The following is a 24,453-nucleotide window of genomic DNA, read 5'->3' as shown; positions in this document are numbered from 1 at the left end:
TTATCTGGACATCACTTGCCTCCACTATGACGCCCAGACAATCAGACAAAAAAGCCACAGTTTTGAGCATATTCTATTCTATTCTATTCTATTCTATTCTATTCTATTCTATTCTATTCTACATCAGTGACCTGCATGTAAAGGAAAGATGAAGTTAACCCAGCACCACTGAATCAGATCAAAAATGATCACAAGCAAATTATCCCCCTGTACCTGAATCTTACGGCCTGTTTTTACACTGACTGATATGCTGCTCAGTGTCCATCGCTCCCTCCTTTAAATCCAGTTTATCAGTTTTAATTAGGATATGTCCCTCTGAGGCACAGCTGGACTGAATGGTGATTTTTCATTTTTATGGGCCCATGTTTGTTTGTTTGTTTGTCTTTTGTAATGGTATAAACAATGAAAGGTGGGGGATTGGCCAATTGGTCATGATCAACTCTGGGCTGGACCAATTACAGTCGAGGAGGTCGGATGCACCCTCCTCCTTGCTTGAGCAACGGCTCTGAAAGCAATCTTATCACAGACAAACAGAAGAAAATGGTATTGAGGTATCCGTTTTGAGGTTTAAAGGAACGCGATTTGTCCCGTACGTCAGCTAGAATGAAAAAAAGGCACAAAGTTGGAGTTATTCTGTGTCTTTGCACAGCTGCCTCTTCTTCTCTCAAACTCTCCCCCTCCCTCTCCTGTTGCTCCTTCAATCGTGAGACTGATCAATGATCAGCTGATCGGCTTTTCTGTAGCAAGTCCCGTCTCTCTTGTTTGTTTATCGCCCACTTTGCGCCAGAAAGAGGAAAACAGCGGATGTCCGCTGAACAACAGCAGCACGTTTAAGCTTGATAAGCTGTTGTTGTTGTGAATTTATTTAATATTACTTTCTAGTATCAGCTGATGTTTGCTGGAGCCACAGCCGTACAAGCTGCTGGTCACGATATCGGTTTGGAAATCTGGTGAGAGGGAAACATGAAGATGAAACCAGGAGATGTCCTTACTGAAACATCAGAGCTGAACAGGTGATGGAGAAACAGGTTCACCTTTTATGTGACATGAACGAGTTGAAGAGAAGTTATGAGCTGTTTCTGAGAGACAAATAACACCAGGATCATTTTATACATAGCTGACAGCTGTGCAGGGGCGGGTCGAGCAAAGTTTTGCCAGGGGGCCAGGTAGGGCATTAACAGGGAGAGGGGGGCACAAACAAAGAAATACTTTTCTTTCTTATTCTCATTTAATATGTCTAGCTTTTGATAAATAATTAACTGAATCTTACAACCAAAGTGGTCATCTGATGTAAAATTTAATCATACATATATACCAACAAGACAGTGTACATCACCATCACAACACTGTTTCTTTTCATTCAAAGGCTTTATGGCTTTTCCTATAATACCTGGTGGGCCGGTCTCTAGTCAAAATGCCCGGGCCGATTTTTTGTCCCAGTCCAGCCCTGGTACACAGTGTAAGCTTTGTGCAAATGCCTGTGTTTGCATGAAAGAAAGAGAGGAAGTTTGATTTGCATCAAAATCTAATAATAGTGGAACAGTGAGAATAAATGATAAAATATAGAATAGTAAGTATAATATACTAATATGATTCTAAATGCAGCCTAGTAGAATTTCATCTTAAATGAACATGCTCTTAAAGTTTACAACACTTGGTGGAGTTTACTCAGTTATTGTAAAGACGTCATATTTAATTATCATGACGACTAGCAGTGGCAATCATCCAGAGCTTATCTCAGCGTCTCAGTGCATTTCAATTCTTGTCCAAATTTGGTCAAAATAATCCCTCTTTTTCTATTTCATTTTTTAAATATATTTTTTGTTTAAATAGAGAAATTTTATTTTATGTTATTTTGTTTTATTTTATTTTACTCTATTTATTATTTTATTTCAGTTTGCCTCCTCCATGTTTCATATGATTGGTCTCTTGTAGGAGAAAGGGCGGATTTATTAGTGCTATTGGTTGAGGCTTGGGATACTACCATTCTATTCGTTCAACCAGACGTCACTCATATACTGCTCGGTTCTCTTTTCCTGTGTTACCGCCCTTACCCTAAGTGAGGAGTCAAGCACAGAAGAGATCGCGTTGGGAAGACTGGTGCTATTTGGACATTCCCTAGCTTGGTCCCATCAGCCTCAGGTAAGGAAATAGACGACTGTTTGAGGTTGGAAATCACTCATCATGAACAACCGTATAGCTTTGCCTGCTGTCGTTTGTAGTATGTTCACTGTGGCTGCTAAACGGCTAGCAACTTGAGTGAACTGCAAAGGTTAGCGCGTTAGCTTCTACATTTCATCGGGCTGTTTCCCATGGTAGAGTCCGTCCGATACATGCAGCTAAGTTAGCAGAGCAAGTGCCCCATAAACCGCTTGTTCTGGCTTGAACTGAAGTGTGGCGGATTTTTCTAGGCGGTGATAATTACAATCATTATGGCTGCTGTCAGCGTGGTAATCATAAACATGTCAAGAACGGGTTAGCTAACGCCGTTCCGTAGCCCGCTGTGTCTCCAGAAGATGACGAGCTAAGTTTTTACCAAAAGTAGCATATTTGATATTTATTATGTTAGTAGTGCTGTGTGGTATGTGGTCTAACTGCAGATTAACCTGGGGTCTTCTTTCTTCTGTATGTATGAGTATTGCTAATGCTATGCAGAATGTAGGTAGGTCCAATATAATGTGAGCTGCCCATCCCTGCCAGCCAGACAATTCATTAGAAACGGGGTATGAATAGTGCCTGTGTCTCTCTATTTGACCGAGACAAGAGTTGTTTTTTTTTGTTTGTTTGTTTTTTGTTTTCGTTTTTTTGTTTGTTTTTTAAAGGACATACCTTTGGTGGGATGGCTCACACCATTGTTAGAGGTTAAGGGAAGACTTTGTACTTGTCATTAAAGTGCAAAGTCATTTTACCTATATCGCAAGTATTGTGACACATTCTTTGCTCAAGATTTAGCGTTAGGATTTATTGGTGTGCTCACAATGGTAGTTTCACCAAGCAGGACTCAGTGGTGAATGAAGGGTGTGGCCCAAGACGTCAGCTTGGGTACTTGTGGTTTTTTCCCTTTAAGCCCCAGGGCAGGTGGCCTCCTTCCTGGATCTGAAAGTCTTGATTTGTAACCAAATAATAATGTTGTGGTGGTTGCTGACTTGACTTGTCTTTTTTTCCTGCACTGCCACCACTGCAGTATTGCAGATAAACTGGCTTCTCAGACAGGTTTTGTTTACCCCGCATACCTTTCACTGAAGGGTGAAACCTGGCTCTGAGCCACGGTAATGAATGGTGGCTTTAGTTTTTACAAAGAAGTGATGAGTTTTCTTGAGCCTGTGTTCATACTCTAGCCCCCGTGAGCTAAAGGCTAGGCCACTCCTTGAATCCGTTCCCTTTATATAATAATGTGGTGTGTCTGGAGTGTGCGGGCAGGTCAGAGGGAATACACAAATCATGTATGGTTGTTGGAGACTCCTGTTCCTGTCTCACCCTTGCCAGCTTTGTAAAGGAGCTGTTAGGAAACAATGTGTGAGTGGATGACTTAAGGTAAAGTTTGTTTTGTTTTTATGACTTAGTTTCATTTTTTATTTAATAGCTAAAAAGCTATTACCCTGGCAGTATCATATTTCAAACACTTTTTCTCCTTCTCCTGACTCTTATGTCAATGACTGTTTTTACTTTAATAAGCATAGTAATGAACATATTTCAGTACCAGCGTGATCAAGCCTGCTGTTGCTCTCTGTCTCTTTCCATCTGTTTTCTATCATTTCAAACACTTTCAGGCACCTGGAGAGACTGAACACACACACACACACACACACACACACACACACACACACACACACACACACACACACACACACACAAGTGAGTAACAGCAGGGTGGAGAGAGGAACAGCAGAGCATAAAACTGGAGGAGAGTAAGTGGGAGGTGGAAGTAAAGAGTTGTTTCCCATGAGTAGCATAGCTGGGTCATTCTAACTATAGTCTTTTTGTGCTGCAGTTGGGGTGGTGTTCTGTAATAATGCAATACCAGTCAGTGCTTCCTGTTCATCTTTGAGCTGCAAATTACTATTTGTGCAGCTTCTGCCTGCTGATATCGAAACCGCTCTGGCAAGAATTAGACTCGACTGAGATGAACTTCATGTGTTTTCTTGTAGCTGCCATCAGGTTATAACATTTACTCTAGGCATATCTGGGATGGTGTCTGATATCGTATCACAGCAGGTACGCAATTAGATATCAGACGCTATCACTTTTGGAAAGAGGATAGTGCCCCACATTTGGCCTGACACTGAGATAGTGCTAAAGGTAGAACCAGATATTTTACATTGCACTCTCTCCATTTGTCTGACTTAATATCCTGAAGAATGGGGTCACTATTCTTGCTGTAAAATTGGAGCACAGAGTAGTTGCCATGAAACTATGGTTGAAGTGATACAGATTCTCAAGAATAAAACTTTAGTTTAACTTTGCAGATGTCTACTGCAGGGGGGAGACCTCCAGGTGAATTTACATTGTTATATTTATATGGGTCTGTGTGTAGCCTGAGTGGACAGGCGAGTGTAGCATGCAGACAGGTTTGCAGTGTTGTTGGCCTTGAGCCATCTGTTGTTCTCTTGAAGGATTAGCAGACGAGGAGGTGAAGGAGAAAGGAATCAGTCAGATTGGACTAATGGATCCTTCCATTGTCTCCAGCTCGGCCTGAGCTGACCTATGGTCATCATTATCTCTGTCTCCGTGCTCCATTTCTCTTCTGTCTGTCTTTTTTCTAATGTGTTCAATAATCTGTCAGCGAAGTGGAAAGTGGGAGAAAGCTAGATAAATAGTGTTAGGATTCCAGAACAAGTAAAAGGAAAGACATCTGCAAAGCCATAAAATCAGGTTATACTCCCAGCCACAGAAATGCCTGTTTCCCCCACACTCAGTGTTGATCATAAAAAATGAACAATAGCCCTCCTCCTCCTCCAGAACAAGCGAGTTAAAGCTTGTGATGATGTCACAAGAAACGTATCGTAGTGCCATTCCATGATCACAGGCCAGGCGACTGTTGTGGTATTTGGAGCATGCAGTGTGATTTTCATATGATTTGGATGCATGGGATTTTTTTTTCTGTCCTGTGACATAAAATTTAAAAGGTAAAACTACTGCTGCAGTTTAGCGCGCAAACTGTGTTCAACAACATTGCTGTTTTCCTCTCATGCAGTTTCTTGGATTTTCTTCCCTAAGCGTTTAATTTGTAAAAATGAACTTTATAAACTTGCATGACCACTTTATCACCTTACCTGAGGAGCACCGTTAACTTAGCTTCACCACCTTACTGTTAGCAGTGATAGGATTGATTAGCATAGGATTGATAACAAGATAACAGTGTAGTGTAGATGATTATATTTGTAAGCTTTGATTTTCCAGTCATCATTGAAGACATTTGAGCTTCATCTGCTGGAACTCGCACTTGTAAATGCCCCTGCGATGACTATTGCAGTCATTTCAGAAATAAATGTGTGTAGCTGTAGCGCACTAATGGAGGAGATGAAGGGAAAAATTAGCCGAGCACAGAGCCTGGATTGTTGAGACAATGAACTGAATGGTGTGAGAGACACCGGCCTTGTTGGACTTCTCGGGAATTCCCTTGACTGGAGAATCTATCTATCTGTTTTGTTAAACAAATGAATTGAATATTTCTAGCGGACTTGACTTTTGGCTAAATTGCTATAAAACAAAAGAAGTGGGAATGTCTGTAAATGATTTGGCTTCAAGTGTTAGTTTGATCCTTAAAACGTACAAAAGCAGCAACATTTGAATCAGAATGTTTATTACTAATTTTTGTTGTGGCAACTGCATAATTTCTTTGAATGTGCACGCATGTGTTCTTCTTTCTGTAATGCTCAGTCACACTTGGGAAAACAGAGGTTGAAAAACATCCTGTGTTGCATTTGAAATTGTTACTTTAAAGATGGGGGACCAGGTCTGAGACCACTCACAGTCAGCTGTCTTCAGGATGACTGTGGTGCGTCAAGATGGCAATAAAACAGCAATAAGATGGAGACAGTCTGTTATCATTCTGCAGTTGAATGCCAGTTAGCTGGTAATTACATGAATTCTGATAATATGGTTATTAACTGTGATTGCCAAAAACTGCAAACTTGCTGCTGTCTGCTAAACAGAAATTTACATTTGGTGCTTACACTCAGAGTCCAGCCAGAATTTTGTGGATCCAAAGAATTCAGAAATTTCTCCACAAGCAGTGACATTGTTACTGCAGAATGGCAATTTAATTGTAAAATGACACAGGCACTCAGCAGCCTTATGTTTATTTAGGAAAAGAATCAGAGTGCAAACACCTAGCAACCAGAGTCGAGTCTTCGATTGGAAAGAGACGCATCAGAGACGAGTCGTGTCACTGGCACAGACTGACTCAGATTGGTTGCATGAGCAATTATTTGCAAACCTTCACCAGCCTGATAGTGATTACAGTCTGAGTCAGACTGCGATGGTCTGGAGGCAGGTTGCCTCCCACTGGGTGACATGTACAGTTGAGTGTGTTGCACATTCAACATCAGGGTGACTGTTGGTCAGTACAACTACTTGTAAACAATTTTCTGGTTACCAGGAGTTTGCTGTAATATTTTTACTGGAAAGTGACAGAGTCATAAATTCTTATTACAAACTTGAGAATCCGGTCAGAATGTAATAATGGATGTGGCACTAATCTATAGGTAACAACTGCAATGAGGTTCCTTGGTTTATTTGCTTGTACACTACTGGAGCAGCCACGAACGAATGTCTATTCTGAATATACACCTACATGCACAGTTGTTTTTCTTGCAAAAGAGGAGCACAACTGTTTTTCTTTTCACTGTGACAAAAATCAGTTGTTTTGAAAGAATACAAGTTTAAGTTTGTTTCCAAAAGTGTACACCAATTATTTGGAGAAGTAGCATCTGTGGAGTCCTGCAGGGAGTTTGGAAAATCATGAGGTCGCTCTGTGTTCGGACTGTGGCGTGGGAGAGGGAACTGCCTCTTGATTTTATTTGAAAGGATACACACTCAGTCACTAACTCCTTCGCTTATCTGAGCTTTATTTAAACTGAACTGCGATGTTATGGTCAGCCTTTCAGTCCCAAAAGACAGAGAGACACATGCATTTCCTCATTCTTATTTAGAAAAAGCTTCCTTTGTTTCTTCTTCTGTCGTGATAATGTTTTATAAACTTTCTCAAAATTTCTATTTGCAAAGAGCTGTAGTTGATCCTTATGGGATTGGTCAGATGTTTTGTCCAAGCCTGAGAAAGTTCTTTGTTGCAGCTCTGTGTGTGTTGGGTGTGTTCACCCATCATTACATCATCCCAAGGCCTTGTTATCCAGCCCAGCTGTGATCAAGTGTTGGTTCACAGCAATGAGATAAACAATCTTTATCTCAGTTAACAGCATGCAATTAAAATTGTCTTTTTGTGAGTCAGCTTAATAAAATGAAATGATGCACCATCCACTGCTCACCACTAATTAATTTGTGTGTGTGTGTGTGCTTGTTTTCAGGTAGTGTCTTCCTGGTTTGGAGCAGTAATCCTGAGAAGAGCAGTGTGGCTGCGGTCTGGTGTTCGGTGTTGCTTAGCAAGCTATAGCTGGTACCATGGCGTTGTCCTACAAGAAGGATCTGGATAAATACAAGGATCTCGATGAAGATGAAATCCTCAACAAACTGTCGGCAGAGGAGCTCAAACAGCTGGAGACGGCCCTCGAGGAGATGGACCCTGAGGTCAGGGCTCAGTGCAGGTTGGAGGAGCTCCAGGGCTCCTCAGTGGGAGGAAGTTCATTTAGAGAAGGGATTTATTAAAAGGGATTTATTGTCTTATCTCAAAATAAAAAAAACACTCTATGCACACACAAGTGGGTCATTAGATTTGTTAAATGACTAATCGTTTTTCCAACTTTACGTCTCTTGTTGTGGTTGTAGTGCCAAATGGTGCAAAGTAGACCTGGTTGTGACAGGTTAATGGTTAGGAAATTTCCCCCCGGAATGCATTTAACCTCACTAATTCACATGTAATGGTGTTTTTTTTCCCCACTCCAAAGTCTCTATGGTTTGGAAAATAATTTAAAGCTGCAGCAGCTCAGGCTGCCAAGTCTTTGTGAGAAGAGCTGTACAGCGTAATGAAATCCCTTCCAAGCCCCTGGACGTTTTCTTTAATTTCCATCCAGTGAGGCAAATCGGCCTACATGGCGACCACACGGGGCCCACAGGAAACAGTCAGCAGCAATGGGAAAATAATCATTTCTGGGTCTCATGTCGGTAAAGACATGAAATCTCATTTGGTGTGGATGCAAAACGAAGCACTGAATTTTGTTTTGTTGCTGTGTGTATAGATTAACACACGGCCTTGTTTGCTCTCTGCCAAGTTTTTTTTTTTTTTTTTTTTTTTTTTTTTTTTTCACCCACAACAAAATATTCACAAGCTGCATTTTTTGATTAATCTCCTGAGCATCAAGTTCAACCGGTTTTTAGGTATTCTTTTACTTCCTTTTTGAGCAGCTTGTATTTCATGTTTTAATTTCTCACGTGACTGTCAAACTCCTGCTTCTGGCAACTAACACAGAGGCCGGAAGATGCAGAGGATACAGTAGCAGAAGTGTTTTTTGGGGGTTTTTTTCTAACAAATGGTGCCAAATATTGTTTAGCTTGGATTGTGCAGCGTTTTCAATGTGTGGAAAAGGCTTTTAAAGCCTGCTTAAATGGATTTGATGAAAGTCCGGACAAGGAGTTGTCCTGCGGCTTCATTACGGTGCATAAGTGCACTGAGGTCCTAAGCTCTAATGTGGCTCCTTGTCTTTTGTTCCCAGAATGCTCTTCTCCCAGCAGGTTTACGTCAAAAAGACCAGACGTCTAAGACAGCTTCCGGACCGTTCAACAGAGAACGTCTGCTCAAATACCTGGAGAAGGAAGCCATGGAGTATAAGGACAGAGATGATATAGTGCCTTTCACTGGAGAGAAAAAAGGTGCGTTGTTTTTTTTTTTGTTTTTTGTTTTTTCTCGACAATGCAACCAACTAATCACCAATAACACCGGCAACAAGGTACTATTATATGTTAGTGCTGTATTACTCAGGGGATGGAGATTCAGGGTGCACCTGCAGACCTAGCAGTAATTATTCTACAGCTGTGTTTGCAGATATTACATGTGCTTACATGTAAGCATGTCTGCTCAACATAGAGCAGTGCTGGGAGTGTGTGCTAATACTAAAGAAGGAAGGAAGGATTTTACATTTTGAAACTATGTTTTAATTGTTTGTTTTAATAGATATGTTTCGTTTTTTTTCTTGGTTTATATGCAAGCCTGAAACATATTTATGAACCATGTTGGCCTGAAGTATACTATATAAAGTATAGTATATAGTATACACTATGCTTGAACTCACAGCATAGTAGTATGATTGTCTGCTAAACCGTATGGGTTTAATGTCAAACTGATATATCCTAATCTTTTCATGTGAAACTTGTTCTGATGGGTTTTATGACATACTTGTGACACTCTTATCCACCTCTAAGAGGAAACAAAAGGTGAAATTCTTTATGTGGCAAAAAGCCAGAAATGCAGACAAGTGAGTAGAGAAGAAACCTCAGTGGGAAAATAGGAAAATCTTTATGAGATGAAGCAGCTCCTTTTTGTCGGGATCTCCACAGATATGAATCTGAAAGCTACTCTCTCACCAGAGAGAAAATATGGACTGATGGCTTCCCCTGACCTAACCATGGCCTGTTGGAAATTAGTGTGTGTGTGTGTGTGTGTGTGTGTGTGTGTGTGTGTGTGTGTGTGTGTGTGTGTGTGTGTGTGTTTGCAGTGACAACATGGAAAACTCACATCACTGTGGTTCTGTGGAATGCAGCTGATTCTCTTTTCATTGTTAGACTCACCCCCTGCTGATAACTAATGTGGTCATGAGTGTTTATGTCTCTAGTTTCAAACTTTACCTAATTTCTGAGGAAAACAGCCAGCGTGAGTCCATGGTAACTGTTTTTAACCCTCTCGCAGCTGAATTTGTTGTAGTTGTTTTTGTCGCTTCTCCATAATCCATCTTTTCTGTTGTTTATTCCTCTGTCTACGATGTGTTATCTGTAGAAAACGAGCAGGCGATGTATGATCGATTAGGCTACTTTTAGCTGCTCCCTTATTAACAGTGTAGAGCTCCGCATGCGTTTGATTTGGCAGATTTTTACACCGGATGCCCTTCCTGACGCAACTCCAAAGTTATTTGTGTCGCCTCCTGGGAGTGAAGCATGGACCATTCAGTTGTTAGGTGAATGTGTAAAGCGCTACACTGTGGAGCTGCTAAGATGTGTGATCGATAGAAGCCTGATAAGCATTTTGTTTGCTTGGGTTACCGTGGAGGGCGTTGCTGTTGCACCAAGGAAAATACAAACACACAGCAGATGTGTTCCACATGCTTACAGTGTTCAGTTTTTCTCATGAATTGCTTTCAGAGTTGAAGCATATGGCTTTAAGCGTCCATGTAACAAAGCTATACTGATGTGATACTGCAAGTCAGCTAAGCCTATTACTACAAATTCACTGCTCATGATAATAGTTCAGTTAGTTTCATTATTCTGGTTGAGTACACACTAGTACAGTGAGTAACCTGGGTTAGCCTTACGTATCCAAATAACAAGAGCGAATTGAATAGCTGAAAAACAGATGGACAGACGTCCAAAGACTTCCTATATTTATTAGTAGGTAAACATCACGTTTTGTACTCTTTTTGCTTGTTCTGTAATTACCTCTCTATGTTGGTTACTGTTACCTGGTTATGTGGTGAACAAAGCCACATGTAGATGAGAATCATTTGGAAGAGATAACAAAAGCCTGCGGTTTGCTGTAAATACCAGCGATGGTTGAAAAACGGGTTTGCAGCTTCAGTTGAACTAACCTTACCTACTGTATCTGTAATGTTAAGTTTGAGTTATGCTAGTAAATAAAGGTTTCATTTGTAAATGGTGTTAGTGATAAACTGCTCATTTGTAGATGTTGAGATTTTTTTACAATGCAAAACAGATTAGTGGAGGAAGACAGTGCCTGCTGCTTTAAGTTACAATTGAAATCTGATTGGAGGAACATGCCTCCCTTTGACACCTATTAGATAAGTTACTGATAGAATCTAGTATTTCATGGGAGAAGCTTTTTGAATGAGAATTGATTTGAGCCAAAGATTTTATTTTCTCTTCTTTTTCTTTTTCTTTTTTTTGAGGCACATATGCATTACTTTCTCCATCTTTTATGTACAGTCCATGTGAACGCCTCTCGAGCCTTTTAAATCCAGTTTGTTTTCTAGATTTATTCTGATTCTGCTGTTATAGAAGGTTTAAATTATTATACTATTTGTAGTCCTTTCTTTGCTCAGCTGTATATACTCCTCTGGGATAACAGTGATAAAAGCCATCCGGATCGTCGTTCTCTTGGCCCTGGTTTTTCCTTGTTTCTGGCGAGTTGAATTTCGCTCCAGAGGGACTGGCACAGGATGCTGCCTGATGACTGTATTTAATGTTTGTTGGCTTTCAGGAAGTGCCAGTGCACCCCACTAGGGACTGGTTTGAGCAATTTGAGCAGTTTGACTGATTTAGGAGGGGGAGGGGGGAAATGAAGGGCTGTTCTCGGGGTGTTTTTGTTTAAGAAGACGGGCAAATGGAGAGGCAACAAATGGGACCTACTGGATGGTCTCTCTGCCCAGTGCAAGTGTTTGGTTGCCCCAGCAGTGCAGTTTAGATTAGACTCAAGTCATTGTTCCATGACTTCCTTTGTGCTTTCCGTTTCTTCCCTCTGATGGGTTACCATGGCAATACTGTAACTGTCAGACACTCAGTGCCGGTCCAAGTTGAGCGAGTCTTGTGCACACTTAACCTCTCGTAAGAAATGTAACCAGTTTAAAAAAAGTAATTCAGTATTTTAAAATCCTTTAGTGACAGTCAGTGTAACTAGTTGCTCTTAAACAAAGCTTAATATGCTGCAAGTAATTGTTTAGAAATGGCTTAAAATGAGACTGTGATACATCGTCCATGGTCCCAAAACCTGATGTTAAAGTAAAAAGTAAGTAGGTCTAAAGGGGCTTATTAACAGTTATGTTTGTTTTGTTTTTAAATAGAAAAGTATCTGTTTCTACTCGACTCCTTTGAAATTTGACATAAGTGTTCTCTTTGTTTGCCCACAGGTAAAGTGTTTGTTCCTAAGCAAAAGCCAATAGAAACACGTAAAGAGGAGGTCACGACCCTTGATCCAGAATTGGAGGAAGCGCTCTCCAGTGCCACGGATACGGAGCTGTGTGATCTCGCAGGTAAGAATGAGAAAATGCCTCAGAGAGAGTCTTTGTGGAAAGGCTTCAAAAACACAAGTGTTTAAGTGGGTGTGATTGAAGAGAAGGCTTTACACATACACACACAGTATTGTAGTGGTGGGAACTTTCTCTGGGCCCAGTCTGTGCTGGGACAATAAAACACAAGCTCTTTTCACTCCTTTACTGTGTGTCTTGATGGGGGAATAAAAAAGGCTCATTGAGCAAAATCACACCAGTGGTCTGCTATGCCATTTAGAATTGGTTACTTTTGTCCACACTGGAGAACATACATGCATACATGTATCCATGTATGTTCTGGTCTGTGGTCTTCGCCTCAGTCACTGATAATACCGTCTGCTTTTGTTTGCAGCGATCCTGGGTGTTCACACACTGGTTACCAGTAGTCAGACATATGATGGAACAGGAAGTAAAGAGGGTTACAACAGTGAGTATTAAAAGTAATTTATCCCAGTTAACTCAACTATTCGGAAGAGGAAAATCTGCTGACCTACACCTGCGTTTGTGTCTCAGATGTGGTAAAAGGGGAGAAAATGAACCCAGTGTTCGATGAGCCTCCCAATCCCACTAACGTAGAAGACACTCTGCAGAGGGTAAAAAGCAATGACAGCACCTTAACAGAGGTCAACCTTAACAACATTAAGGTATGTAGAAACGCAAGCTTTCACCATGAGCGTGTGTATATGCTGGTCAGTCCCTGGACCAATGGCAGTGTCTTTGTCGGCTTTTTCAGAACATTCCGATTCCCACTCTGAAGGACTTCGCCAAAGCCATGGAGAAGAACACGCACGTCAAGAAGTTCAGCCTGGCAGCCACGCGGAGTAACGACCCAGTCGCTGTGGTGAGTGGTTGATATACTTTTCATGGCTTTTGCTCACACCTGAGAACTCCACACTCACATTTTTGCCTTCTTCCTCCCAGGCATTCAGCGACATGCTGCGGGAAAACAAAACATTGCGAAGTCTGAATTTGGAGTCCAACTTCATCACCGGGGCAGGAGTGCAGGCTTTGGTTGATGCATTGCGAGACAATGACACACTCACAGAGATCAAAATAGACAACCAGGTACAGTAACAATTTGCTCAGAATTTCCAGTAATGAAAAAGGAGGAAGAGGAAATTTCACACCTGTAATCTTGGTTTAGCTGAACAAGCTGTTGTCCTTTCTCTAATGAACTGTATCTATTTGTGTGTACTGTAGAGACAACAGCTGGGTACTACCGTAGAAATGGAGATCGCTAAAATGTTGGAAGAGAACAAGAGCATAGTGAAATTTGGCTACCACTTCACCCAGCAAGGGCCTCGATCCAGAGCTGCCGCAGCTATCACCAAGAACAACGACCTGGGTATGAACGCAGCACGCACAGACTCGACACTCTGAGATTTGTTTAAACTCGCAAAAGTCGGGCGAGCCGTTTCCGCTCCCCCCCGCCTTCCTCTAGTCATCTGTTTTATGGCAGTGTGATGACATAGTTGAAACATCTGTTCAATATCTCACTCCGCAGTGACGACCTCTGCTCTCTCTTTTAGCTCCTCCTCCAGACAAAGTCGTGGTAGCACAGGTGTGATGCATGGGTGTGGCTCCCACGTGTGTCAGTGCATCAGTGATAACAGAGATTAGTTTCACAGTATTTGAATGGAGCGTTCACCATATTAGCTGTGTGAACATTGACACTGCGTGATATGCAGCTTTGAGAGTGACGACATCTCACTTCTTGTTTTCTGCACATGCTGACACACACTGTATAAATAGGTGTAAATTTTAACCACACAGCTCATGATGACTCACTTAGCGTCTTCATGATGAACTAACAAGCCTGCGTAGGGTTACGATTGTGTAGCATGTTTACAGTTGTTTTTATTCGTGTGTTCTTTAACTCTTTCGGCTCTCGTTTTATTGTGCTTTTCCTCTCCAGTTCGCAGGAGGCGAGTGGAAGGGGATGTGTAGGGACGGCGTGACACCTGTCTCCCAGCCAATCCTGTTTTTCATCTCATTTTGTGGAATAATTTCAGCCAATGCCCTGGTCTTTCTCATCTCACTGTGTGGAAACTTTAGTCTTGTGCCAAACTGCGGGGCAAGGCAAGCTAAACCTGAACATACATCTGAGAAGAAGGGAAATAACTGGAATTGCCCTCTCCCGTACACATGTTCATACTTATGTTTATTATTATGTTGTTATTGAAGGTGTAAATCTTAGTTTTTAGTCATTCATTTCAGCTGCTCCCCCCTTTTTTTGAGCCTTTACATTATCTTTCCCCACTTTTTACTTGCTTTGTTTCCCTTTTTTACAATTCTACAATTATGTGAGCTACCAACATTACCAAGTACCAACAACAACATCAATAACAGCTCTATAAAGACGGTATCTAACAGTAACCTTTGTGTCCTGATAGCTTGCTATTGAGGCTGAAGCTTCTTGTGGAATTCCTGTATTGATTAAGCACTCATTAGGGCGATGCAGAGAGCTCTGAAGTTTAGTGATGACTTTAGCTTCAGGAAGTGATGTCATTCAAGGCTTGCCTAATCTGCTAGAGACACAGTGGTTATTGCTTGGAGATAAATACCAGACTGCTGACCAGAATGCCTGACTATACAGCTGCCTGTTAGCATTGTAAAAACAAGCAGTGTTGTGCAGTGCGCTTGGCAACAGTTTACATGAGCAGGTGTTGTTTATTAGAGCTGCCTTGTAAAGCCAGAAGTACTGCTGAGCTGGAGTGGCTAACAAGGCGTGCAAAAAGTGCACCAGGTCTCTTAGCCAGTGCTGGTACTGTACTGCCAGCCCAACTCACAGACTGTATATCAAAGATGGATATAGCCACTGCAACGTTACCTATTGTTTTATGCAGTCTCATATTTTTTGAAACCTGACAACTGGCTAGTCACAAGGAGGGTCCACCTTAAGTTGTATCCTTATTTTATAATAATTTTTGATGCAAATTTACTAAATAAAAATTGTGTTTTATTAAATAGGACGTTAACATAGCCATTGAGGCCACAAACTTCAGCTCCCGTAGGCAGTAGGGTCATTTTCCTCATAGGCTTCTATATAATTAGATCTTTTTGAAAACAGAGGGGTCGCCGCCCCCTGCTGGTCATTAAAAAGAATGCACGTTTAGGGGGCTTTCTTCACTGTGTCCATCTACGTGTACAGTCTATGGTTTGACTTGAAACACCCTACAGTAGCTGTTGGCTCGCCCCTCGTGTAAAATGTATACTTTATCAGTGCGATATTGCTTTACTGTTTTATTCTACGATCTTGTTTTGATACGGTTCAGTTTCTGTTGCTAGTTTTTGTGATCACTTTATTCTCTTGACAGGAAGTTATAGCTGTTTTGATATTTTGGAGTAAGCAAAGCTGCGGTTGTGCTGTTAATGGACCGTGATATTATTGCCAGTCATGGCTATTAAGGCCTTGACCTGCTCCTACAGATGTCTGCTTAACATACTTGGTTTCACTGATGCTTAACCATGCCAAAGACTAACACATGCAGTGCTTAAAGTATCGATAGTAGACATAATGGTTACTGGCTCAGGTTTGGCTTTGTGACAGAGAGATTTACATCATGCCGTACAATGTTTTTACTTTGGTTTTTGGTTTTTTTATGTGTGATGTTCACAGCGGCATCTTCTTCGAGCAGTCCAATGAGGTGCGAGGAAGGTTTAGCAAAAGGTTTGCACGAAACTTTCTACTTTGACTTCTCAGGTTGCGACTGCTCGTGAAATGTTTCTTTGAGCTACATCTCACTTTTAACTTTCCACAAAAACTTCCATGCTCTCAGCAGTAAGATGTCACTTATGAAATATTAGATGACACCACGCTGTGCGCGCATCAAGTAGACCTTCTTTAGCTCGAGATGGGTATAACAGGACTAATTCAGGAGTTACTTGAAACTTGTATATACTGTTTATGTGTAATAGGAACAATATCCTGGCATGAAGTCATCACCTGTGAACATCATGTTTCTGTTGACCAAAAATGTTTTCATCAGCCTCACATTCCTCACAAGAGTTGTACTGTTTTTATATTCATGCACTTTTTCCATGAGCATATCTGCTTTTTTTTTCATTACTGTTTTTTTTCTCTTCCTGGTGGACGCTCTGCTAAAGAAGAAAACTGCTTCCTTGCTTGAGCTTGTTAATAATACTCTGATTCATAAAAGCTATATTAATTATAAAAAATGCCATCTCAAATTCAAAGTGTGCATGTACACATAATGTTATATGTGCACCACGTGAACCTACAAAAGTCACTGCTGAGATTTTTTTTGTACCTTAAATCAAAACCCAGGTGTTAACGCAAGGATTCTGTATTATAAGAAAACCACAAGACTGGTAAAACGCACTGCTGAATATAAAACAACTTCAATAATAAATGTTTTTACATAATTTGTCTGTTCTGGGGTTTTTTTTGTTGTTGTTTTTTCCTCGGAATAAATTACAAAACATTTGCACAACATTTCAAGAAAGCTGGAATATCAGATCCCTTGTATTTTCTGTCTGCATTTAGATCAGACTTCCACATTGTTTTCATGTACAGAGTTCCTAATTAAGCCAGCGGCTAGCTGCAGGGAGCTCTGGCCTCCAGACATGCTTCAGTTCAAAGGTGGGATTTCTCCGGCATGAGATCACCGGGCTTCACAGATAAAATATATTCCAGCCATCTTGTTTATACTGTGCTTCCACAGGCTGGCTCCATCTTACAAAAATCACCTAAATTAGAGTAATGGTTAGCATGTGTTTTAAGCTATTTAATTAAACCCAAAGGAGATAAAAGTAAAGTAAAACAAAAATCAGAGGCTCACATGGGGAAGGTACACAGTGACATAGAGACAAAGAGAAAGAAGCAAATTGAGGTTCAGTTATAGTGGAAAATACAGTACCACACTTTAAAAAATATATATATTATTAATGTCTCATTAGTGTCCTCATTAATATGTGCTTTTTGCACCATCTAGTGGTAGCAGAAGCACAATAGCCTAATTAGTATTCCGCTGCAATGATCAGGAGAAAAGTGCAAGTTTTATGTCAAATTTTATTCGAAACCTATAAAAGATTTGAAGAGAAGACAGAAGAATTTCACAACATTTAGATGATTTGAATTCCTTTTTATCTGACAGATTTCAGAGTCCGTTTCTCTGTCAAGCGCTGAAGATTTGTTAAAAAACAAAGAGGTACTCAAAGGAGGAGGTTTACTATCCTTGTGTAGAACAACTTGGAGATAGAGATTAAATTTCACCTTAGTCATCAATTTGATCAGGTATGCGATCCTGTGATATTAAATTTCTCTTAGTAAAAGGACTAGTCAGTTTCAGTCTCGTTACGCTTTATGTCTAAGTCTTTATAACAAAGTAAAACTGCACTAATCACTTTCTTGAAAAAATAAAGTATTATCAGATGCTGAAGATTTAGCAGAATTCATGAATACAAAATCAGAGCTCTGGTGTTAGGAGGTTAATATCTCTCATTTATTTTGTTTAGCATCTCTTCTATAGCAAAACTGCCTCATCTTTACTTTACTTTGTGTCAATAGACAGTATCTACAGTATTTCCTTTATATTATTGTTCCAAATGCCTATAAATGTTCATAATTTTGTCATTACAGATCTATATTTTGGGACTTTAAAATATCAAATTGGGACTGCATCATAGAAGGAAAAAATTGAATATATGTAAATTATAGCTTATTAATGTGTACAGTCCCTGTTAAGTATTCTTTCAAATAAAATGAATATTATAAAAGAAGTTGACCTTGTTGCACTGTATTCTGTATATAAGTTTGTAACTTAAATAAAAAATATAGTGTAAACTGTGGAAGAGAGTCAGATATGAATGATAACTACATAGTGGTGTACAGTGAGTAAGGAAGGAGGGAACCGCCTGAAAGAGCAGCTTCAGCAGAGGGACAGCGAAATCCTGATCCTGAAACAGGAGAAGGACAGTCTGTCTGCCGAGCTCGCACAGCTTCAGAAACACGAGAAACCATAATTTGTGTGCACTCTGCCAAAAAGTACACTGGACAACCTTATTCAACAGCTGATGGCCCAAATTTAACTGATGCGCACCAAGCTGGACCAGTGTGAGATCCAAGATGGAGAACTCACTGATAACTTAGTGTCACGCAAAGAGGAACAGACTTGTTCAGATCAGGAAAAGACCAGAAACTCTGACCTTGAGATGAACCATCTGAAAGAGCAGCTTCAGCAGAGGGACAGTGAAATCCTGATCCTGAAACAGGAGAAGGACAGTCTGTCTGCTGAGCTCGCAAAGCTTCAGAAACATGAGGCCTCTTTGAAAGAAACTCTGTGGAATGAGAAAACTCAGAGAGAGAATCTGGAGGAGGACAAAAAAGTCCTGGAGGAAGAAAATAAGAAAGTTCTGGAAGAGCAGAAAGTGGTGAAGGACACAAAAGAAATGCAGAACAAACTGGATGGGCAGAGAAAAGAATTAGCAGAGGCTAAGAGAGAGACAGAACACACGGCAACCCTAGATTCCTCCTCATCAGAAATCCTCGAGGTGTATCAGAGTGCAGAGAAGAGCGGTCTCAAAAGACCACCAACAGATGACCAAGTGAAAAAGGCACTTGAAGAAGAGACAAAATGTATTGGACTTGCAAAGAAACAGGGCGAAGAGGCAAAAAAAGCCCTGAATGAAGTGCAGACAGCACTGTCAGTCAAGAAGAAATATGTTTAAGATGCAAAGAAAGAAATTCAGTCAAAACAAGTGTTAGAAGAAGTGCAGATAGTATTTAAAGATGCGATCAACCAAATACTGGAGACAAAGGCTGAAATATCAAGAGTGGAGAAAACACTGGAAGTGAGGTAAAAGTTGTGTATCAACAAAGTTATTCAGTTGGCCATAGAAAAAGTCTCCTCTAAATACAAGCTCTTCACAGAGCGCCTCACTCCTGACTGCATCAGCGATCGGCTGACATGGCATCCAGGAACATCTGAGTTAATTATACAGAGGCTTTCCCATAAGATCTGGAACAAGATTTTTTCCAAAAACTACAAAATGTCCTTAGAGAACATTGAACAACTCAGCCTAACTGTATACAATGAACTCTATAAAAGGTGGCCTTCTCCAGTACTCTCAATGAGGTCAAACAACTCAGTGGTTGACGAAGTAATCGTCAAAACCTTCAAAAAACATGCCAAACTAAAGAGCCAAGATGTCATCTTTAGGGCTTTCTCATGTGCACGCTAAAATTTAACTGAGACGTGCATGCGATTATGTGACAAAACTCTTAAATTGGCTTAAAATATTTATTTAAATTGGGCATCTAAATTTAATTTTAAAACCATCTTCCTTCCCTCATCGCCAACTGGCCGTGGCAGATGGCCACCCCGTCCCAGAGCCTGGTTCTGCTGGAGGTTTCTCCCTTTTAAAAGGGAGTTTTTCCTTCCCACTGTCGCCAAAGTGCTTGCTGATAGGGGGTTGGAGTTTTTATGTATTATTGTAGGGTCTTGACTTTACAATATAAAGCACCATGAGGGAAGTGTTGTTGTAGTTTGGCACTGTTTCTTAACTCAAAATGTCCAATTACAACAGGACATTTTGAGTTAAGAAACAGCACCAAACCACAAAATAAAATAAAAAACAATAAAATAACATGAAAAAAACTTTTAATTTGTGCTTCGTTTCATTTGTTGTAAATTTGCTAAGACTGTAATATCAGATTAGAATCGCGTGTCTCAATATAATGTATCATAGCATCATCCTGTAGGCCAGTTTGAAGTGGATGTCATAGTAATGTCTTTCTGTATGTGTGTACTAACGAGTGGTAAAAAACACCAGACATACGCAAAGTATAACCGGTGTTTGTGGTTATCTGGTTACATTTGTTTAAATATTCTACTTTCCATGTTCCAGATCCCCAGAATTGATATTTTCACCCAATGGTCTTTTCTCTCTGCCAGTGTGTCATGCACTTTTCAAGATTAAAGATCTTGGCAAAGAAAAAAAAGTTGCTGGCTCCAGCTCCTGGAAATGCATATAGCCTTCATATCAATATTATTTTCAGACAACGATTAATTATTTTAATTTTTAATAACAATACTATACAATAAAAAGCCTTCTGCCTGGTTTTAGAATTGCAGTAGTCCAGCCTAGAAGTACTAAATGCATGAACTAGTTTTTCAGCGTCACTCTGTAACAGGATGTTTCTAATTTTAGTGATATTGTGCAAATGAATGAAGACAGGTCTACAAATTTGTTTAATATGCGCATTGAAGGACATATCCTGGTGAATAACAACTCCAAGTTTATTCACAGTGTTACTGGAGGCCAAGATAATGCCCTCCGAAAAAAGACTAAATCTCCACATTGTGTGTGCGTATTTCAGAACATTATGATGTCACCTCTACCTTTTGGATATCTTTTTTTTTGTTGTTGTTATCCAAGTGAGTCCAAGTGAATCTTAGTCCACCCAATTTTTGTGAAATGCGGTGGTCTGTAAGTACAGGACCATGAAAAATTGACCTGATTATGGCACCAGAGAAAAGAACAGGGGATTACCAAAGTCAGCTAGTCATCTCTGGTTGGCCCAGTGTCTTCAGGGCAGCCCATGCAACTATTTTTGAGATGTGCCGTCAAACTAAATTACTAAAGTCAGTAATTTATTCTCTGGGGAGCAAAAGATTCTGACAGATCAACCAAAACATATCCTGACATCACAGAGCCCCCACACACCACCATCACCACATAAAAAGGATACCACATTTGCTAAACTGCATAACTCTCTGTGTTGCTACTAAATCACAGATTAAAAACTGACATGCCAAAATCTCATGTTCAAAGAGTATTTTTAATGACTGACAGATGGGCCTTTTGGGTCGGAGGAACTCTGGGTGGTGTGGAGGTATACACCCTTTAATAAGATCCAGTTTTAAGACTGTTTGCACATGCCCGAAAGATGATGTAATCTGCTAGTATATGACTCCATCCTTCTCTGAGTTTCCTGTGCCAGAGTGTTGCGGTGAGCTGCTTTCAGAGAAAACTGCACTGCTGGCAGTGAAGTGTGGCCGGGGGGGATGACTTAAGTGTTTCCACTATGTGAGGATAGAGGGAATAAGCAGGTTTATGGCATGTCTAGTAATCAAAGTAGAAGGCTTTATTTCAAACTCAGAATCAGAATCTCAAAGTTACCTGTACAGTTGTGCTCTTATGTAAGTACAGTAAAAATCTTCCCTCAGACCATAACTATTAATAAGTGCTGCCCCCGCACGTGGAAAAAATAGCATCTAAAACTCAGCTTCTGTTCTGTTCTCTGTCTTTATCAGAGGCTGTTCAGATAGTACTGCTCTGAAAAACGCCTTTGTTTAGTTTCAAGCAAATACAGGTATTAGTTCTGGCAAGCCATGAACATAAAACCCCAAAGCAGATGTTACCTGTCACCTCAAGCTTGGTTCGAAATCTGACTCAAGTATCCATCACTCCATGTCACACTCATTATTGGTTAACAAAGCCTGGTAAAGCAAAGTTTGCAGCTTATAATGTATATATGAATATAGAGTGGGGGAAATAATGATTAGATCTCCTCCTGAATTTGTAAGTTTGCTCACTCAAAGAAATGAACAGTCTTTGATTTTTATGACAGTTTCATTTTAATTGAGAGAGACAGAAATAAAAACACATATTACATAAAAGTTAAAAATTGATTTACATGTTATTGAGTGAAATAAGCATTTGATCAACAAGCAGTCATGACTTAGTACTTGGCAGAGTACCCCTTGTTGGCGAGTAGAGCAGTAGGAGGGTTCTTGAAGTGGCCTTCAGGTGTGCACAGATCTCATGGCGAGGCCAATCCTCAATGACCTTAATTTGCTTTTTCTGTTTTAGCCACTCATGTTTTGCATTGGTGGTATGTTTTGGCTCATTGTCATTCTGGAAGACCCATTCATAACTCATCTTCAGTGTTCTGGCTGATGGAAGGAGGTTCTCATTGAAGATTTGAAGGTAGATTTTTACTGAAGTTGTTCTGTACGCTTTGCAGAAAAACAGCCCCAAAGCATATCGTTTCCACCTCCATGTCCTTTTGGTCATACTTAACTCTTCCTGCAAACATGACAGGTGGAGTTTGATTTTGGTTTCATCTGACCACAGCACTTTTCCCATGACTCTCTTTAGATTAGATTTAGATGTTTACTGGAAAACTCAAGATAGGCTTGTACACGTACCTCCTTCACGGGACACTGAAGGATGTCACTCTATTATAGTACGTTACCAGTGGTCTTCACTTCATGCTTATATTTTCAACCTCAGACTTCCTCATCTTTCACAAACACGCTCTGTTGTTTGCTCTTTAAACAGGTGTGTTCACCTGCAGTTGTCAATTTGATTTTCCACCAGAATGAGAACTGTAATTAGCCCTGCGAGCCCGGAACAAAGCTCTCAGAAGTCCTTATCCATTCTGACCTCATGCAGTCAGTAAACAAAGGCCTGCAGATTACAACGGAGAGGAGAGAACAGGAGAGGCACTTGTACTGCATTCACAAACTTCAAACTTATTGTAGATAGGCACACTGAATAAAGTGCTACCTACCACTATAATATGTTTATTTTAGAGTACACCATATTCAGTTACTAACAGCTTAAAAAAGCCCTCTTAATCTTAATTGCAAGTTAAGAGTTGATACTGTATGTTACTAGAACAAAGAGGGCTTTGATGTTGTCCTTCAACACGGGCTCATACCTGACATGATTATGTAACAACTGAAAGTCTGTGAACTAAGTGGGAGGAAATAAGTAACATGTGCGAGTACATGTTTGACAAGAAAAAATCCATATCTGGTCTTATCTCCAGGTGGAGCAGACAGATCAGGTTATGTAAGAGATGCTGGAGAGAATATTTTTACATCTCTACTAACACTTATGTAAAAATAGCTCTAATGAAAAATAAAAAGTGCATCCTGTCATAAATGTCAGCTTTGTAGCCACAGCAACAGTGTACTTTTAGATTCTTTCTCTTTCATGTTAAAAATAGAAGTTATGTCAGCCTCATAATGTGAGGAACAATCTGCCGAGTGAGACTGCCAGTGCAATTCATGTTCAGGGTGGAAAACTAATCATAAGCAGTGCCATAAACCAGTGGGTTGTTTGTAATAAAGGTTTGAGAGGGCTATGGGGGAGACACTGTATGTAGGAACACACCCTCCTGGCTATTTGTGTTTCTCAGTGTGAGTGCTATATCATTTTTACTCGAACTGTGGTTGTTAATCTGTCTTTCACTCTGTCTGTTAGAGATTTTTGGGGCACCAAATCTGTTTATTATCTGTTTATTACCAAACCAAACCAAACAGATCTCATTAACGAAAAGACTCTAAGAAACGCAGAATGAATTAGGGGTGTATATGCAGGGGTTCAGAGGTCACAGACGCCCTTTTTGGTTTCAAAAAGTCGTAGGCTTCTCTTGTGACTAACTTACACCCCCTGGTGGTTGAAAATATTAGGCACTTGGCGTAGATGCAATATTTAAAATAGTCCAGTAGGGGTCAGAATAAATGCACTTCTTTGGGTATCATCCAACGTGCTCCTGTAGGGGTCTCAAGCGGAGCGTGTTCTCAGTATTTTGTGGTCGCAAACGTTTCATTTGATGGTAAACGCGAGATAGTAGTGAGGCTTAATGAGTTGACACGTAAAACTGACTTCAGCCCCTCGCACCACCTTAAAACTAGAACCCACGTGCTAAAAGTAATGGGGGCGCCAACCTCCTTGCAGGTAAACTTTAAGAGTAATGTTGCTGTGAAAGGTGCAGACTGTAAGGCGGCTACAGACATTGTTGTCATGGTTACAGTGTGACAGATGACCCACTGCTATTGGTTCTCATCCTCTTTTTCTAGTCGCCTTTGTTTGCTTTGCTCCCCCCCCCCCTCCCTGCCCCAAAGCAAGTGATGCAATCCGATTCCTGCTGCAGGCCAGGCAATGTCAATCTGCTATTGCTATTTTGACCTCTCAGTAAATCCCGAGAGCTCAGTTTAGATTAAAAGCTGGGTTATATTTTAATTGTGATGCTTTTACTTCCGCAACAAAACAACCATTAAAAAAAAAAATAAAAACGTCTCTCCGTCCTGTAGTATTATGCACTGAATCAGAGAAAGATGTGGAGCAAATATGACGTGAACAACGAGCC

The 24,453-nt window shown here is 40.4% G+C and overlaps 1 protein-coding gene across 1 annotated transcript; it reads left to right on the top strand.

Annotated features, from left to right (window-relative positions):
• Positions 1-2,010: 2,010 nt before the first annotated feature.
• On the top strand, positions 2,011-16,712 carry tmod2 (tropomodulin 2). Its single transcript, XM_031728847.2, has 10 exons — positions 2,011-2,142; positions 7,527-7,746; positions 8,829-8,985; positions 12,186-12,308; positions 12,679-12,753; positions 12,840-12,970; positions 13,060-13,167; positions 13,248-13,391; positions 13,527-13,671; positions 14,242-16,712. Exons 2-10 carry the CDS (start codon positions 7,621-7,623, stop codon positions 14,271-14,273), a joined length of 1,041 nt encoding a protein of 346 aa, XP_031584707.1. The 5' UTR covers positions 2,011-2,142; positions 7,527-7,620; the 3' UTR covers positions 14,274-16,712.
• The last annotated feature ends 7,741 nt before the right edge of the window (positions 16,713-24,453 follow it).

The sequence above is a fragment of the Oreochromis aureus genome, linkage group 1, assembly GCF_013358895.1.
Source record: "Oreochromis aureus strain Israel breed Guangdong linkage group 1, ZZ_aureus, whole genome shotgun sequence".
In the NCBI taxonomy this organism is placed as follows: domain Eukaryota; kingdom Metazoa; phylum Chordata; class Actinopteri; order Cichliformes; family Cichlidae; genus Oreochromis; species Oreochromis aureus.
The sequence above is the reverse complement of the archived record's forward strand: the minus strand, read 5'-3'. Positions and strand labels throughout refer to the sequence as shown.

Excerpts from the sequence above, each read along its gene's own strand:
- tmod2 (XM_031728847.2), top strand. The coding sequence starts at position 7,621 with ATGGCGTTGTCCTACAAGAAGGATCTGGATAAATACAAGGATCTCGAT. Across the intron at positions 7,747-8,828 it reads TCGAGGAGATGGACCCTGAG|AATGCTCTTCTCCCAGCAGG; the intron begins GTCAGGGCTCAG and ends TTTTGTTCCCAG. Across the intron at positions 13,392-13,526 it reads AGATCAAAATAGACAACCAG|AGACAACAGCTGGGTACTAC; the intron begins GTACAGTAACAA and ends TGTGTACTGTAG.